This window comes from Diplotaxodon limnothrissa, linkage group LG3, assembly GCF_057381915.1.
Source record: "Diplotaxodon limnothrissa isolate DT_005_m linkage group LG3, D_limnothrissa_male_GT1.1, whole genome shotgun sequence".
NCBI lineage: Eukaryota > Metazoa > Chordata > Actinopteri > Cichliformes > Cichlidae > Diplotaxodon > Diplotaxodon limnothrissa.
In genome coordinates this window covers 14,658,481-14,677,619 of record NC_140598.1, presented here as the reverse complement: position 1 = coordinate 14,677,619, position 19,139 = coordinate 14,658,481, and the positions used below count along the sequence as shown (strand labels likewise).

The following is a 19,139-nucleotide window of genomic DNA, read 5'->3' as shown; positions in this document are numbered from 1 at the left end:
TTGTTGGATTTGAAGAAGGTGGGGGGTCGCGGGAAAAACCAGCAAAAGAACTCGAGCAGCCGGGCTATGTAAAAGGTGTAGGGGGGCATGTTTGCGGTCACGTCCAGCGGGTGTGTGGGCTGTTTGAGTCATCTGTTACCAGGCAAACTCCAATGCAGCAGGCTGCTGAACACACACAGGCCTCCTGCATCCTCCTCTTCAGCTCTGCTTGCCCGATATCGTGACCTAAGCAGGGTCGGGCCTGGTCAGTACTTGGATGGGAGACCGCCTGGGAATACCAGGTGCTGTAAGCTTTTGCACTTCCACACACAAACTGCAGAGGGCACTTCTGCTCCTGCTTGTGCTTAGAGGCATGAGAAGTTAACATTTATGGGTGATAAAATCCTTTTTCTATATTTTTAACATGAGAATATCAGTTTTCCATCTTGTGTTCCAGAGTAATCGGACAAAAGACAAACGTAGAACAAGGAAAAAAGAGGCCAAGTGTCTCACCTATAAAACAAAATGACTGTTTTCTGAATAGTCTCACACAGATAAACATTTGCAGGGAATACCTTTTCCTTCAAAACAAACGTCACAGACTGTGTTTTTCTTTACTGATTGTATTTGAGTAGAAACTCAGATTAAAATGGCATCAGTGCTCATAAAATGATTTAACTGTAAAAGTAGGTGTAGTGGATCACTTTGCATAGATCTAGATAAAAGTGCTGTAAGCAAAGACTACAGTGGTCATTGAGCAGCTGTTCCTATAATGTGAATCTGGGATAAAGGCACAGATTATTTGTTTGCCTTTGTTTCCTGGTTCTTTCTTTCTTATCCAAATGGAAAAAGAGAGCATAAAAGTACTGTTTACAAGCAGCTTATCTATCTCATTGTGCCCACTATCATAAAATCTTGGTTGACTGAGCACTGAGCCATCTACCACTCGAAATTGAACCTGTGTGGGACAACAACAAAGTCCAGTATACTAAGTTTCAGTAATGTGCAGTTTTTTCTGTGGAAGATGTAAATCTAAATAGATGTCCTATTGTATGCATAATATACCACTGAACTTTATAAAACAACTTCTAAAAGCAAATTTCGATTTATTTTAGATTTTCTCAAATCCAAACAGTGCTAAAAGCATGCACACAGTCAAATATTTTTCATACGAGGTGCTGAAGGTTCTGCAATGTTCTGTCAGTGCGCCCCAGGGCAGCTGTGGCTACAATGTAGCTGCCATCACCAGTGTGTGAATGTGTGAATGATGTATCTGTGGCTTTTTGTCACACTTGGAAACCACGGTGTTGTGCAGCTATTTGCCTTGTTGCAGGGTTTTTAAAAAACTGCAGTTTTGATTTTAGTGAAAGACACCGTCTCATGACTCATTGAGTGCCGCGACTGACGAGCCAATCCGTGGCCTGCAGTCTGACGATGTCACATTTCCTGACTGCTTGGAACCCCGACTAAGTCGTCCTGTAGCCCACATCATAATGTTTCCATCTCTCTGCTTGACTGCGGGGATGCTATTTTTTGCATCACACTCCTATTTCAAAAGGTCAGTTAAAGCCACATAATTGGAATTTCGTTTCATCTCCCCACAGCACTTTCTCCAAAGTCTTCCCTGAATCATTTAGATGTTCACTGGCACTTGAGATGGGCCTATACATGTTTCTCCTTGAACAGGTAGCTACCCTATGTTAGCCTAGCTTTCTATCACTGATGCTCTGTGTGTATTGTTATGGTTCAAAATATGGGGATGGAGACAAGAGACAAGAGAAAAAAACCACAATAACAACACTGGTCCGGCCGGGTTAAGTCAAACGATGATTTTAATGATCACACGCGTGGGAGATGGACAATTTTATCCCACAACTTAGACATTCACATTACTCACACCCTCATTGCACATACATATAGGATCTTGGGGGTGGGCACGATACACGGAGTCCAAGTTACCATCAGGGTGTACACCTCACCCCTGGCATCGTTGCCCACCTCTCAATTTTAAATACACGTAGACATTGAGGGCTAGCAGGAGGGACTATGCGCTTACCTGCTGCTCTCTGGCAGGTAGCTCCATGCCCTCCTGGGTTTTAATTACACCTTAGAACACACATGCATCAACACTACAATGAGCGGGTGGAGGGAGGTTTGGAGTCTTCTCTCACCCCCATCCTCTGCGGCCTGCTGGAGCGGGGGGGGCTAGGAGGAGTTGGCCGTCCGGCTGCGGTCTGGGGTGTGGGGCCTCCCTGCTGCTGCGGAGTCGGGGCAGTCTGCCTTTCCCCACCGCAGGGAAAAGGGTAACACTACCTGGGTCTGGGTGCAGTTCCCCCCTCCAGGGGCAAGGGTACCTAGACCCAGTTCGTAGAGTACGCTTGGGGAGTGTGATCGTGTATACAGCGTCTCTTTATGTCTGTCTCCACGTCGGTTGAGTGTGGAGTGAGTGCATATGAGAGCATGAGGGTGGGAATGGATGTTTGTGTCTGTGTGTGCCTGTATGTCTGTGTCTATATGTCAGGTTGGGTATCAGACGCCACCTCTCTGGGGACATCTCAGGCCCTCCAAGGTTTGGAGGCCTATCTCCCCCCACCACCACTTCCCCTGCCGGTGGCGGACTCCCTCAGGTGTCGGTGCGTTGGTGGTTCTTTGTGTCTGGGGGTGGGCGTCCGGGTACACACCGGCTCACTCCTTGGCGGCCGCTTGTCGGGGCCTGGAGCCTGGGGCACTTCGGAGGTGGGGTGCCCCCGGCCTCTCGGCCTGGGGCTTGGTCACTCAGGTACAGCTGGCTGCTGGCGGAGCTCACGGGCGCGTCACTGCAACTCCCCTTGGCTTCTGCTCTGCGGCTGCTGAATGAGCCCTCATCTGGGACTCTCCTCAGCTCTTACTGGGACAGTGGCGCGGCTGCCCCTCTGTGGGTCTTCCTTGGTGTCTTGTGTTCTGGGGGCCTCTGGATGTCTGGAGTTTTGATCTCCTCCATACCTGCTTGATACCATAAAGGACAGGGCTGTGGCTCCCCACACTCCCTAGCAGATCATTACATGGAGAAACCTTTGGAATACAAGCATGCTGATCCACGCAGGTATGCACACAGGTGTACACACGGGTATTCACAGACGCGGACTACAGCTTTCTTGGCTGCTGCCTCAAAGCACATTGTGCGCTGTCTATCTTGCGTGCTGCACAATATCGTTTATTATTTAGTAACTATTGATATCTACTGCTAGCTAGTTTATTGTGATGGTGCTTTTTTTTTCTTATTATGTTGCTCTTTGTTGTTTGCTTTCTCTTCTGTTTTTTTTTTCTCCATACAGGTGACCCAGGAGTTTTGGTTTTTTTTTCTCTCTTCCCCCCCTTCTCACCGTCTCTTCTCCCCTTTGGTTTTCTTTCTCTCCCTCTCTTTCTTTCATTCTTTCTCCCTGTCCTATCCCACAGTCATGTCTGTCCCGTTTGCAACTGAAAATAAAATAAATTCATAATTATAATAAAGGTCAATCAAATGGACCAATATGGCAAGGCCATGATGATCCACTTGGTAAAATAAATCCTCTTGGCATCTTTCTTGGCCTTAAGACAACAATTCTGATGGCTAAAGATACAAACGGGACACAAAAGAAAAAAGAATCTTTTATTCTGGATAAAACAGGGAGCCAATAAATGTTCTGTTTCTAGTCCCTGTCAGGACTCTCGCTGCAGCATGTTGCTCAGAGCAGTCTGGAATTGATTTTTGACTAAATAATTAAAACTAATAATAATATATTACTATATTATATTACTAACAAATCCAGGACACCCCTGTTGATCCAGCAGCTCTTAATGAAGTTTGAAATAAGAATCGTGGTGAGTTCATTAGAAACATTTCACTTTTCTTTTTTAAATCAGTCATTACTGGAATCATCTGAAGTGCAAAAACAGTGGGATTATATATGAGAAGGACGGACTCAAAGACTGTCGTGTATCACATATATATTACATCGATGTCCAAAATCAATGCATCATTAATGAAACTGAAACAAAAGTACTGAATTTCATGTGGAAGACCAAACCTCAGCATTCAGGAAAGTCTTATACAGGAGCAAAGATAATGGACGTTACCCGGAGTTTTCCACTGTGAAACCAGGAATAACAGCTTAAAAATGTTTCTGTGATCTAAATCATTGTCAGCCTGGCAGGCAAATAGCATGGACACCAAAGTTTGTGAACGTGATAACCTGAGAACAAAGACATGTAGGATTTTAAATCGGTACTGTTAAGGTTCAAAATACTGGGGATGGAGACAAGAGAAAAATCACAATAACAACACTGGTCCGGTCGGGTTGAGTCAAACGATGATGATCACACGCGTGGGAGATGGACACTGATGCAGACAGCCTCAGATCTCAAAATGGTGGAGCATTGCTCAAACTCTTATAGCCTCTGGTGCCTCCACCTTATCATAAAAGCCTAAACATTCACATGCTTTTCTCTCACACGGCGCCTAAGCTACGACCTTGGCTCCCCGTTTATCTGCTCCTGCTGAGTTGGGGCAGAAAACTCCAGCATGCTCTGTTCTCTTCTAATCAGACAAATAAGGCGATGGCTTTCTGCAGCAGTATTATGCATCATAAAACAATATCATTCATCCACAATAAATCAGCAGTCTACTTTAATGCAAATCAGTTTAACTAATGCAATAGTTATCAGCTTCTTCTAATTCAGGAGAATAATGCAAACTAAAACTACATAATAATTCACAATCTTTAGTTAGGGGTATAACATGGCATAAAATAATATTATAATCTAACAGTATGCTGCTGCCTCTCTCTCATGTTACTTAAAAAATTAACCCCACAGCTTCAATAACCGTATCTAAAAATCTCTCAGTGAAAGTTACGGTTGTAGGTTTGGAAACATTTTGGGGTAGCCAGTGTTAAATAGAGACAGGGCCACATTCTTTATCTAGTCATTGTAATGAAAGAAGCACATTAAAAACTATATGAGAGTTTGCTTTTAACAAGCATGTAATGACTCTACTTAGTTTAGGTAGTCTTAGGGAGTCAAACTGAAAGTAGCATTTTGTGGATGTTTTCCCTGCTGCCCGATCCCATCAGTCTCTTAAAGCATCATTTCTTATGCGCCCTGGTGTGACAGAGGTTTCATGGCGCTACAGGTTACCTGAGCACATCAGGTATATTACGGTTGAAAACCAGTGCCCGGCCTTCCAGTGGGTGTTCGACCCCTCGTGCACAGCTCAGGAGTCTAAACGACCCAGCAGTTATGGACATGTGTGTTTTTGGTGTGCTGTCCCTCGTTCTCCCTGCTTGCAGGTATATCTGTGTGTGTGTGTGGATGCCGGAGTTTCTGAGAGCACCTGTTTACAGGCACCTTCAGGCCTGGTGGGTGTGGCCCTGCCAGGTGGTTGGCCACACTTGAAGACCATCACACAGCTGATCAAGCCTTGTCGGAGGAGCTACTTAAGAATGCGGTGGCGCTCTCTCTGACGCTGGATCATTGCGTGACTTCACGTTAGTCTCTCGGCCAGTCAGTACGGATAGTCTGCCGCATTGTATGTGTCTTACGGCTGCCTGTTTGTTATCTCCCCAGGAGAAGCGTGGAGACGAGAGGGCAGCGAGCACGGGGTGCTCAGACACTGAGGAGCGGAGACAAGGAACACTAGCACTGGGAAGAGGACATTTCACGGGAGTCGGGAACGCACTGCGGATTTATTGTTATTTTCCATTCACTGTAAATAAACGCACTGCTTGCATTCAGAGCTCCGTGCCTGGCTCCTCCTTCCTCACATCCCCACGGTTGACGCTGGCCAACCGTGACAAATAGCTTTTCTTAGATTCATTATTAGTTCAACATTGACAAATAGTAGTTGACTAATATCAGGAGCCAAAAAGAAAACAAAAAACAAACTAAATAAATATTTCAGACGCTGAAAATAAATTATTACGGTTGTTTAAATTTGCTGTCAGCAAGTTAGGTCTAATGCATGTAGTCAATCTAATGAATCAATATTACATGTAAAAAGTACAGAACTGAAAATGAAACTAAAATATAACGGTAAATGAACTGGTTCTTGTATAAAACCTTTCTACTCTCTACAACTTGCCTCATTCATGCACTCACTTTTTTCTATGCTTTTTCTCTGTAAGTGCTTTCTATCTAACATTAATACGCATTCATCCTCCCGATGGATGCATCGGAGAGCAACTTGGGGTTAGCGTCTTGCCCAAGGATATTTGGCATGCAGGCTGGAGCAGGCGGGGATTGAACCAGCAACTTTCTGATTAGTAGGTTTCCTGCTCTACCTGAGCTACAGACACCCCAATTTGTGGTGCTCTGGAAACAACACGTTCTCACCCCAACAGGTAACGATGCTATGTGACAAATCATCGGTATGTGTAAATGTGTTTTTTGTTCTAATCATGAATCGCTTTGTAAAACAAGACCTGATAGGGTTAAAGTTAAAGTTATGGTTAGAGTTAATGTTAGGGATAGGGCTGGAATGGACGGCTGGAGCCTCTCCTCCAAGTGTGTGTTACTGCCGCCATCAGCATTCTGTTGTATTCTGTTGTCTGCTTTTCTCTGTAAGCGCTTCAAGCCTGTACTTTTTTGCTTTAGCTGAGTAATGAAGTTGAATCAGTACTTTAACTTTCACTGGAACAATAGTATTTTTACTTCTACTTAAGTGGAGAATGTCTGATCTTTTGTCCACTCTGGCTGTCTCTCAGTCTTGGAATACCCACTTGTTGTCCAGCGGTGTCCTGGGAATATGGGAACTAGACAGACTGGGGAAACAATGGGAGGAGACACAAAGATGGAATCACTTTTACCATCTTTTATGTATTTGCTGGTCGTCTTATTTCTTCTATTTTGCAAGCACAGTGTTGCAATCATTGTCTTTGTGGTACAATGACACAGGTAGAATGCAGGTGTTTTCATGTAACACGATGCCAGAAAGATGAGTAATGTGTTTTGAAGAGAAGATAAAACATCATGTTTGAACAAAGATAAGCAGCAGACACGTCTGTGTGTGAGTTGTTCAGGTTCAGTAAGAAGGTAATATGTCTGCAGAATTTGTAATTCTTATGAAGATATTGCTTGTACAATAAATAAAATCCCTTTAACTTCTTCTGGAGAGTGTCTTTATATATTTAGTCATTTTGGGGCGATCCTTTATTTAGTAGTAACTCTAGTCGGGGATATATATCAGAGTTTACTTTCAGATATGAGCATTGTGTTTCCTGTGGATGAATGAATGAATTATTTATTTATGTAATTTTTGAAAGACTGGCTCATGTAAAATCTCTGAAAGTATGACAAAGCTCTCCTGTTACACTTTATGGACACCTGAGCGTCACCATGAGGGCCTGTCTTTATTCACTTTATTCACTGAAATCCACTTTTATAATGAATTCACAGTAATCACTGATACCTTCAGAGCATTACATTCATTAAAGACGTCTTCTACACCTACTCTTCCAGACGACCGACACATGCTTCAACCACTGCAGGTTAACCAGCCACTCATCAGTAAAGCAAAAACTAAATGTAAATGTCCTCATGTGGAAAAGACTGAAACACAACTCCCATATATCACTAATGTAACAGATCCATTTAGGGAGAGTGAGAACACTAGGCTGGATGTGTTTTAATGCAGGAACATTCATCATGTCTTCAGTTCAACAAATCATTTACATTGAATATGTGAGCTGGATGGTTACACGACACAATGTGATTGTCAACAATAACTGCAATGAACGCTGGTTTGAGGGCGGAGTCAAGGAGGCCATTTACGTGAAAAGGGAAAGACCCTCTCTGAATCAAGGAGGGGGCCTAAGGGTACATCTGTCACCATCTTACAATGCTGTGATTGCAGCCGTTCTCCAACTCTCTGTGAATGGTACTCAGGACCATTGATCAGTGGTTGTTGATCAATGGTCATGAGAATTTGCATAATCATGATTAAGGAACTGACCTCCCAGCCCATTGTTCCTTCAGTCGGCTGGTTTCTCTGACTGAAAACGCTACGTCCAGAAGAACAGAATCAACTTTTGGAGATTTACTTCCCTGATGATTGAGCACGCATCAAGACCTTTTAATCAGGCCAACAAATATCTTGTACTCAATTTTAGCAGCAGCCATTGTGACACTGATGATAAAACTTGTGTAAAAGTGCGAAGCTGTAAAAAAGTAATTATAAAAAAGCGTTTTTGTAGCTGAATGTTACTGGATAGCTGTTTCATCTGTAACACATCAAAATAACCTGCTAAGGTTTAATAGGCTATAAGGAACACACTCACTTCCTGAGCCCTGGGCAATAAGAGACGTTTTGTGTTTTATAATTTATTGATATGTTTGATCCTTTCTGACCTGCGTTAATGAAGCAGTCATTAGAGCACCATGTCCGCTAGAATAGTTCTGTAGTTTGATGCTTGAGTCGTTGCAGACTTGTTGAAACTCCCTCACCCGTCAAAGCAGCGTCTTTGTTATTCGCGTCCAGCAGATGGCAGTGTTTCACTGTCTGACGGCTGTCTGAAGCTTCAGCTGGATTATCCGTTTTCATGTTTGATTAGAGGTTTGTGTGTGTGTGTGGGTTTTTAGCCACGAGTTGTCCACGATAAAGCATATTGAATGGCCTGTCTAATATTGTTAGAATTCTCCTTTGGGTTAGTTTCATTACTCAATCGGGACATTTATTTGGAAAAAGAAAAAAGAGGGGAAAAAAAAGAAAAAAAAAAGAAAAGAATTAAAAATAAATAAATCCTCATAGTTTACATTTACAAATATCAATACTGAATGTTACGTCCCTCTGCAGCTTCTAATCGTCTCAGTGTTTTCAGCTGGTGCTAATTGGCCACACCTAGTCAGGTGTGGATAAAAGCATACCTGAGGCAAGCTTCCCGGCAGTGCACTAGTCTTTGCCTTGGTGGCACCAGCCATTTTAGCCAACCTGGTTTTCCATTTTAGGATGAAACCTCTTCTCACCCACACTCTGCTATTCATCTCTGTTTTTATGTTGCGGCTTTTGAGCCGGGTCGTAACACTGAAGATTACAAAGATCAACATTAAGACCAGTCTGTGCATTCAAAGCAGTGACAGAAAAGAGTGTGGGGCATTAACCCCCACTCACTTCACAGTTCACGTTCACAGCGAGCTTCGTCGAAATTTACAATGAGACCCTGAGGGACCTTGTGTTCACCGGCAAGTCCAGCAAGAGACCTGAGCATGAGATCCGCAAGACAGCCAGCAACGAATTGACAATCACTAATCTCACCTATGAGCGGGTCTCCAATGAGGATCAGGTACAGCAGACAGACATCTGTAGCTCAGAACAAATTAATTTCAAATCTGCTGACAAATTGTTACCAAACTTTGAAAATACATCAAACTTTATCGATGCTCTATGTTTTAAAACGTTCCCTCGTCCTCTCAGGTTCTCCGTCTGATTGCTTTGGCCAATCAGAATCGCTCCACTGCCCAGACAGCCCAGAATGACCACTCGTCTCGCTCCCACTCAGTCTTCCAGCTGGATATTGAGGGAGTTAATGCCGGCAGGGATGTCAAGTGCAAATGTATCACACTGGAAGTACCAGCATCAGGAATGTGGCTTCTTCTTTTTGGATCTATAATATTTAGTCTGGTTAGTTATTGTTACTGTAACCAGTGCAAAATCTGCTCTGATGACTCAACGTTAATGTTTGAGCCCCTGAGCGCTAAAAGAAGTGTTTTGTAAAGTATTAAAACTACCTTTAATGGAAGGAAAAACGGATCACTGCTTCCTATAAGAGTTGGTTTTCTCTGTGTGTGTAGCCACTCTGTGCCTGGTGGACTTGGCTGGCAGTGAACGAATGGTGAAGAGCCAGTCTCAGGGTGACCGTTTCAAAGAGATGACCGCCATCAACAGCTCACTGTCCAACCTGGGCGTCGTTATCGCCGCTCTGGCCAAAAAGGTCTGCAGCTGCAGTTTCTGTAGTCTTAGATGTCACACCTGCTTTCTTTACATTTACAGTATTAATGATTTTTTTGGCCTTTGTGTTCCAGGAGACTTACGTAGCTTACAGGAACTCGAAGCTCACGTACCTCCTGCAGGGATGTTTGGGGGGGAAACGGCAAAACGTGAGTTTGTTGACATCACAAATCTTTATAATGACGACACATAAAACTGAAGGAATTTATCCCCAAAAAATATTTAACAGCGTTTGATCTCATCACTTCAGATTGTGACTGTTTATTCTTTGGCACTAATTTTGGATGTCTTTATTTGCAGCTTGATGTTTGTTAACATTGCTCCGGAGCCCGACAGCTTTGGGGAAACTCTGAACTCATTGAGGTTTGCCAGCAAGGTCAGTGCAGTCTTGTTTCCAGTGTTCATTGGACAGAGTACATTAATGATGTCCTTACATCAGCTGTTTATGGTAAACCAAAGCCATACTCCATATCCATTTTAATACCTTGGTGTGTAATTCATACTCACATTTTGTCTGAAGAGTAGGGATGTTCCTGGCGTCTTATTTACTAGTCGACTAATCGAGGGGGAAATAATTAGACTAACCAACTAATGTAAAACTAAGGAACATTCAGATATTGAGTTAATTTTCAGAACTGATTAATAGAAACTGTCAAACTAGACGCAGAGGTATCTTAAACCATTTATCACATTCTGTTAAATACAAATGAAAATGCATTACTACAAAAGATGTTCTATTAAAATATGACAATCATTTGAGAATCTAAAAGTACGTCTAAGTGTGGCGAGAATGATTCAGGTAATACATTATACAGCCGTTTTCTAGTCAGGTTGTGGGGGCAGCAGGAAGGACTACTCCTGACCACAGCTGATAGATGTAAACTGGCTAGCATGACCAAGGATGCTGGGGCCTCCTACTGGTAGGACGTGCCCAGCTGGAACAGCCTCCTGGCCAAGGTGGCTGTCACCTTTTGATGTGAAGGAGTAGTGACTCTACTCTGAGCCCCTCCCCCATTGACTTAACTGCTCTCCTAAAGGAGAGGTTTTCCACCTCTCAGGAAACTAATTTCCTCTGCGTGTATCTGCGATCTCAGTGTTAACAAGAAGATCAGGGTAGATTAATAGATTTATGGCGTTTCTCAACAACAGTGCACCATCTGGTGGTAGATCGCTGCCTAACATTTAGAACACAATGTACCAGCATTGGGCATCAATTAAAATGTTAACAATTAGATTGAACGACTGGTAAGTCTGATACAGACTAGTGACAATTAGTCGACTAGTCACATAAATCCCTGATAGAGCCCACAGAAGTGGCCTGCACCATGTGCGTGGCTTGCTTTGCAGTTTAACCCTCAGTAGGACCTACAGCCATTTTTCATCCCCAGCGTTTTTTAATATTAGGCCATTTTCACTGTGTTGAATAGAATATAGCCAAACCTTCCGACCCTTTTTTTTTCTTTTTTCTTTAGAATTGCAGTCTCCGTTTATTAGATTAGCTTAAAGTGGCTAAGCTACAAACCGCCATCCACATGAGGTCCTAGAGCCATAAATCGCCCCATTGAAACCCATTATAAACGCTATTTTTCACTGCAGAATTATTACCATTAACGTATGGGTGATGGCTTCTGTTTCAGTTCCGTGTTGGACAAGGGGCCTTAGAATTGTAATTTTTTTTATTTGGCCACCGGGTGGCGCCCTTGTTCCGCATGTGACGCCTGCTGGAACATAGACCTTTTCCAGCGGGCTGCTCGAGACATACACCCGGGAAAGGCAGACTCATTCCCCGAGTGCAGCAGCAGCTTGGCCCGCTGCTCATTCGGGACCATTTTCTGCCCTTAGGGCTGTTAGAGGGTGCATTTTGACCTTTATATTTAAAAATAAATAAAATAAAGGTCTCTCTGCCTAAAAGAAAAAAAATTTGTGTCTGTCTCATTCTAAGTTTAGATAAAAGCCTTCCCTCTTTGAAGTACACCCTGCAATGCAAACAAATCTAACATGAAAACAAGAATAAAAAACAAATTAGACTTTATTTTGTCGCCAACCTCAGCTTGTTTATGCAGGTGCAGGCAGGAGAGGTTATAAGAATAAGCCGTAGCGCGGGAGTAGGCATTTTCACGATGGCACGGTACCGAGGAAGTAGTGGACATCCTGATGCGCTCTGACAGCGAGGATCTCTCCTCTTCATCTGCCGAGAGTGACTCTGATTCCGGGGGTGACACGGATGATTCGTCTCTCGACACTGATCACCAGGAGTCGTCCTCTGATTTTTCTTCTGAAGATGAGAACGAGGGGAGGACGCCGGAGGAAGCAGCGGCGTGGACCTCCAAAGATGGGAAGAAATGGTCCGCAACAAACGCCGAGACGCTGCGCTACGTCGCAGCACCCACGGGGCTTATTCCGGGACCGACCCACTACGCCGTAGCCCGAATTACGGACCCACTCTCCAGCTTCAGGTTGTACATAACTGATGGGATTATACAGCATATAGTTGCAATGACAAACCTTCAGGGCAGACGCTACATCTCATTCTGGAGAGATTTAGATAGCAACGAAATGCTCGCTTATGTGGGGCTGCTAATTTTGTCCGGTGTATACCGGTCAAAGCACGAGGCCATCGCCAGCCTTTGGAGTGAGAAAACGGGAAGGAAGATTTTCCGTGCCTCAGTGGCTGAGAAAAGATTTTGTCACATAACCAGAGCGCTCCGATTTGATGACAAACTCACCCGACCTGCATGACGTGCGGACAAATTGGCTCCCATTCGGCAGATATGGGACATGTGGGCACACCGCCTGGGGATGTTGTTTAGTCCAGACCGGGACCTTACGGTGGATGAGCAGCTGGTACCGTTCAAGGGAAGGTGCAGTTTCTGCCAGTATATCCCCAAAAAGCCTGCGAAATGCGGCATAAAGGTCTGGGCAGCATGCGATGTCAAGACATCATACGCCTGGCGGCTGCAGGTTTACACCGGGAGAGCAGCGGGCGAACCGGCCGAGGTAAACCAGGGGATGAGGGTCGTCCAGCAGATGACTGACGGGCTCCATGGGCATGTCGTCACAGTCGACAATTTTTTTTCACCTCATCTGAACTGGCAGAGGAACTCCTCAAAAATAAAATGGCTCTGGTCGGCACAATCCGCCAGAACAAAAAAGAAATCCCACCCGTTTTGCGCCAGATGAGAGGGAGAGCCGTCTACTCCTCGATCTTTGCCTTTTCAGCGAAACAGACCCTAGTGTCGTACATTCCCCGACGGGGCAGGAATGTGCTTTTATTGAGCACGAAACATCGCAGGCCGGAGGTCAGCGATGACGAGAGAAAAAAGCCAGCGATCATCACAGACTACAATCGATGCAAAGGAGGTGTCGACAACCTTGATAAGGTGGGTGTCATTACGCATCAGTTACGCACACCTTTATTCATTTTTCTTCATATATTCTTGTGTAAAATATACAGAGGTTTTATGTTGTTTTTTTTTTTTGTTATGTTTATTTTTTGTTAGGTTGTCGGCACCTACTCCTGCAGGAGACGGACCAATCGATGGCCAATGGCCCTTTTTCATCACATCATAGACGTCTCCCTCTACAACGCCTTCATGCTGTGGACCTCCGTGGATCAGGCCTGGCATCAGCAGAAGCCACACAGGAGGAGGATGTTCATTGAAGAGGTGGGAGAAGGCCTGATCACGCCCCATTTGTCACAAAGACAGCGTCTTCCCCGCTCATCAGCCGCTGCTGAGTTAGTAAGAGATGCGCAGGATGGTGCTGCTGCAGGCCCCTCTGGAGTGACAAATCCCAAGGGCAGGAAGCTCTGTGAGCTCTGTGTTGGGAAAAGGAGGCGAGTGGGAAACACATGCAGCAAATGTGGAAAATTCAGCTGCCGAGCCCACAGCAAATTTGTCTGCAGCCACTGCTCTACCTGAGCAAGACATTTACCCCCCAGCCACACACACGCCCCCCACCCTCTCACTGCTTTCTCACTTTCTCACACTCTCTTTCTCTCTCATACATTTCCCCATTCCCAACAACAATATACATAATTACATTTACCATATACATGTTCTTGTTCATTGTTGAAAAATAAATGTTTATTTGGTTCAAACTGATCTTGTATTTTTATTTACATAATGCTTTTTATTTGATTTTAGATGGCAACAAGGTAATATGCATTTATTGGGGCAAGAGTGAAAAACGTTCTCCTGCAAAAAAAACTAACGGCCGATCAAAATGAAGGTCAGTAGTAATTTTTAGACCATCCAAAGGCCTAATTAAAAGTACAATAAAATATAACTTTCAAATGTATTTTATGGAAAATATTTAATTTTTTCATTTTTTTTGCCAAAAAAGGCAGTGTGCTCATGTGACAAAACCGGGATATAAAAGGTTAAAATCGCGAAATATAATTAAAACTTTATATGAATATTTCAAGGAGAAGTAGGTCTAAAATATTGGCTAATTTAAAGTGGAAAAATATTCATGTATAATCTTTTTATAGCACTTTTTATGGCGTGGTCGATTTTTGGCTCTAGGTCTTCATAAGGGGTACTTTTTTTTTTTTTTTTAGGACTTACCAAGGGTTAACCACCAAAACACTCGTCTGCAGTGGAATTTCTTTGAGCTAATCGATTCATTTCATCTTCTAATTAATGTGGAAAATGGTGGCAAAGGTGGATGAAATGAGTGATTCCTAGAGTTACATTTTATTGCCTTTTTTCTTTCCTTTTCTTAAAGTTATGAAGGCATCTTGGATGCCATTTCAGTGAGTGGGGGTTAATGCCCCACACTCTTTTCTGTCACTGCTTTGAATGCACAGACTGGTCTTAATGTTGATCTTTGTAATCTTCAGTGTTACGACCCGGCTCAAAAGCCGCAACATAAAAACAGAGATGAATAGCAGAGTGTGGGTGAGAAGAGGTTTCATCCTAAAATGGAAAACCAGGTCGGCTCAAATGTTCTGTGAGTCATAGGAGTCTACTAACATTTCCATGATAGAACAAGGCTGCAACCTTTGTACACTATATAAGGCAAAGAACTAATTAGCCTCATTTTGTTTTCATTCTGAGGCTTGTTTTTTTAGCACATACAAACAACTCTTCTTATGAGAATATTAGGACGCGTCTTGTATATATGATCGGCTCGCACATGGCCCGAAGATTGGTTTACCTTCTGCCATGTTGAGGCCAAAAACCCTGAGGACAGAAAAAAACAAATGGTAGGTTGTCTCTGTGTGAGAGACGTTGGCATTATACCCGATATTTTTTTAAAAATGCAATGTGTGGATTTCTTTTACAGACAACATCTGCCATGTTGTGGACCGCTCAGAGTCTCCCCCTCCAGCACTGCTAATCCAGATGTTGGATCTGTGTTTCCACAAGCCCCGCGAATTCTAGAGACTTATTCATCATGAAGAAAACAAGACAGTCGATCGATCGATTATTTGCGCAAGGGAGGCCACCATGAAAATGACCTCTAGATCCTCCTCCTCCTGCTGCCTTTATTGAGAGACCGTTCACACAAAACACGTCAGAACAAAGCCACGCCCAGACAAGGCTGTGTGTGTGTGTGTGTGTGTGTGTGTGTGTGTGTGTGTGTGTGTGTGTGTGTGTCAGACCTCCTGCTGACCAAAGGGTCATAAACGCAGGAAGGTTACATCAAAAGAAGCACAAGGATGTGTCTGTGATAAAAGACTACAGCCCCCCACCTTGATCCTCGAGAATCTGGGGGGAAGGACAGTGGAATTTCTTTCATCAGAGTTAAAACAATGTACAAATGGTAAACATAAAAATGACAAACATTTAACAATTCACTCTAACACCAGACCCCACCGACTCCGCCCCCCTCTCCAGGATGCTCACAGGACTCTGCAGGATCACACCCGTCTGAGGAAACGGAACTCAACATTAAACTCACAACCTTCCACCTGCTGTCGATGGCACTGAATGAGTATGTGCAGGAGATATGTTATGGATGCCAATCCGGTCACCCCAGCCAGTTACACCACAGTTGCCTGTTTGAGCTGCCTGTGTTTTTCTTCGAGACCTGCTATGATGAGGTGATGGAAAAGCTCCGGACGCCCCGATTCATCCCGGCCATCCGTCTGTTTGTTTGCTCATACAGTGTCAGTGAGGCTGAAGCACAAATCATCAGCACTGCAGAGCGTCTTCTGTGTGAACTGAGATCAGTGCCGCACATTGTTTGCACCACTGATGAGAATGTCGGATACCTGCTAAATACCAATCATCACACCCGCGGAGTTAAATCAGCGCTGCTCCACATGATTGGAAACTACTGGTCTGGGAGACACAAGATTTAATGTACATCTGTTATAAAAACCTTACTGTGCACTACACAGAAAATGAAATAAAAACGTATGCTAACACTTTTTTCTGGTCATTTGTGTTTGTGTTTGGTCAAAGTGATTATGGAAAACACGCTGAGAAAAATATATCCCAACCCTGCACACCCAGGGGGTTTAGGAAGTGTAAAGAAGCTCCGTATCGCTGTCAGTGAGGCAACAGGCTTAAAGCCGTCATTACCTGACGTGGAGCGTTTTTAAAAGGAGATGACACATATACTCTTCATAAACCTGCAAGGATAGAGGACACAGAAATGCAAGGATACAGAAATGCAAGGATACAGAAATAGAGTTTTGGTTAACGGGATTGACAAACAGTTTCAAGCTGATTTGGTTGACATGCGTGAATATTCTGCGGATAATGATAATGTTAGGTACTTATTGACATGCATAGATGTGTTTTCTAAGTATGCATGGGTTAGGTGCCTTGAAACCAAGACAGGACAGGCTGTTGCTGAGGCTTTTGGTGATATTCTGAGAGAGGGCCGTGTGCCTGAACAACTCCAAACAGATTTAGGGAAGGAATTTTATAATAAACATTTAAAAAACTAACGGAGCAGCATAACATCACACATTTTTCAACCTTTAGTGAAATGAAATCATGTGTGGTAGAGCGTTTTAACCGCACCTTAAAGGGGAAAATGTGGAAATACTTAACATCAGTTAACTGGCCAAGATATGTTAATGTGATCCAAGATCTTGTACAGTCCTATAACCTGTCTTATCACAGCTCTATCAAAATGACCCCACCGAGGTGTGCAAAGATAATGAGAAAGCAGTCTTTAACACCCTGTACAAAATGAAACCCCAAAAACCGGTGACTTTTAAATTTAATGTGGGCGATACAGAGAGAATATCTAAACTACGAGGCATATTCTGAAAGGGTTACCATCAGACCTACACAGACGAGTACTTTACCATAAAGGAGCGTTTAGGAAGAGACCCTCCCGTATACAAACTAGAGGATCTCACAGGAGCTGCAGTGAAAGGTGTAATTTATGAATACACAGCAGGTGACTATTGACAAAAACAAAAGGTTTCAAATAGAGAAAATACTTGGCAGAAAAAAGAGGACCGAAAAAAGTTAGCGCTGGTCAAATGGCTCGGTTGGCCTTCTCATTTGAAAATCATGGATCCCTGAAAAAGACATCGTTGAAGTGTGATTAACAGAGACGCCGCAGCTCTGCATACTTTCATTCTGCACTAGACAAAGACTGATAAAGGAAGGAAGGAATGGATAAAACGAACAACAACAACGCAGGCTTTTATGTGAGCCTCTTCTCGAATGCTTCAGCACATGTTTATCCAGGCAATAAGAAATCTAATTTTAGAACAAAGCTAGCAAAACCTGTTGTTTTAAATGAACCGTATGAGGTCGGTGTTATAGAATTTCAATACCCAAGACTATGGTTGTCTTTTCCACAATCAGATTCGCGAGTGGAAATTTATGATCCAGTCACAAATGGAGCATTGTCCATAACCGTGATTGAGCTGTCTGTGGGGCATTATGCATCTGTGGCGCAGATAATAAAACATTAGAACATAACACCGACATTAAAACACAATACAGTGAAGTTAGTAACTATGTTAGTGTTATGGGCCCTATAGGGGCACAGTTCTCACATTTAGAGGGAGACTGGCAGGAATCTTAGGATTCAAATCAGAAGACCCGTTTGTACTTCATTATAAAAACACATACGCACCACATCCTGCAGACGTATACGGCGGAAAATAGAACATTTTTATTTATGCAGATATCGTTGATTACCAGCTTGTGGGTGACGCCCATGCGCGGCTATTAAGAGCAATAAATATAACAGACGATGACCGTCGGGGAGCCATTCTTCAGTTTGACAGCCCACACTGCACACAGGTCTCGAAATCCTTAATCCATGACATAGAAATTGATTTGAAAGACGACCAAAATCAACACATACCCTTTTTATACGGGAAGGTGTTTGTCAAGTTCAACTTCCGACCCATAAGACACCATTTTTAAAAAATAAGGATGTCTGTCTACAACACAGATGAAGCAAAATATGTAAGATATTATTTAAATCAGGCTGGTGGAGAATTGAATGGTTATATTGGGACCAGCACGCAATGTGGCGCAGGTCTGGGAGGTTTGTTCAGCAGCCTGTTTAGAATTGCTGTACCGTTGTTTAAAAAAGGAGTCAGCATAGTCAAACCCCACCTAAAAACAGCAGCATCAGGCATAGTGTCTGATGTGATATCCAACATAACCAAGCCAACATCTACTGAGCAGGATGGCAACAGCTTGTATGTGTATACACCCAAACCTTCTAAGACCCCTCCCACTGCACGCATGTGTGATACGCCGCCGCCTAAAAAGCGTAAAACGACAAAACCTGCCAGGAAAGCCACCAAACGGAGACAACCACGCGGAGTGAAAAGACCCAGAACCAGTCGTTCAAAAACTACAGCATGTGACATCTTCTAAATGGCTCTGTTACACAACCAATCAGAGAATGTCTAAAAACAGAGCTCGATCTTTTTACTGTCCCATACACACAAACGTCCATAGAGAAAACGACCTTTATTGAAATTCCACCAGTTTCTGCAATCACAGACAGAGGTCCAATCGAGTTTAAATCTCATCGTCCGGAGAGGATTACCTGGATCTAAACGATTCCTATATCTACACACGAGTAAGAATCACAGATGCTGACGGCACAAACTTAGGCAGGGATGATTATGTAACGGAGCGGAAAGGCTGATTTTATTTCCACAGTGTTTTGTGTTTTTTTTTAAAGGAAGGAAACCTTCCTCAAAACGGGCAGAGCAGTGGAGCCGCCAAGGGAAAGCACACAATTTAAACTGTAAGATTAA

The 19,139-nt window shown here is 43.5% G+C and overlaps 2 protein-coding genes across 2 annotated transcripts in view; both read left to right on the top strand.

Moving 5' to 3' along the window:
- Positions 1–19,139, top strand: part of LOC146634638 (protein NLRC3-like) — a 272,849-nt gene that overhangs the window by 217,955 nt on the left and 35,755 nt on the right. The window lies entirely within an intron of this gene.
- On the top strand, positions 6,342–11,037 carry LOC146634639 (carboxy-terminal kinesin 2-like). The gene is made up of 7 exons (XM_085349676.1): positions 6,342–6,362; positions 9,108–9,272; positions 9,404–9,542; positions 9,781–9,920; positions 10,012–10,094; positions 10,238–10,313; positions 10,975–11,037. Exons 1-7 carry the CDS (start codon positions 6,342–6,344, stop codon positions 11,035–11,037), a joined length of 687 nt encoding a protein of 228 aa, XP_085205802.1.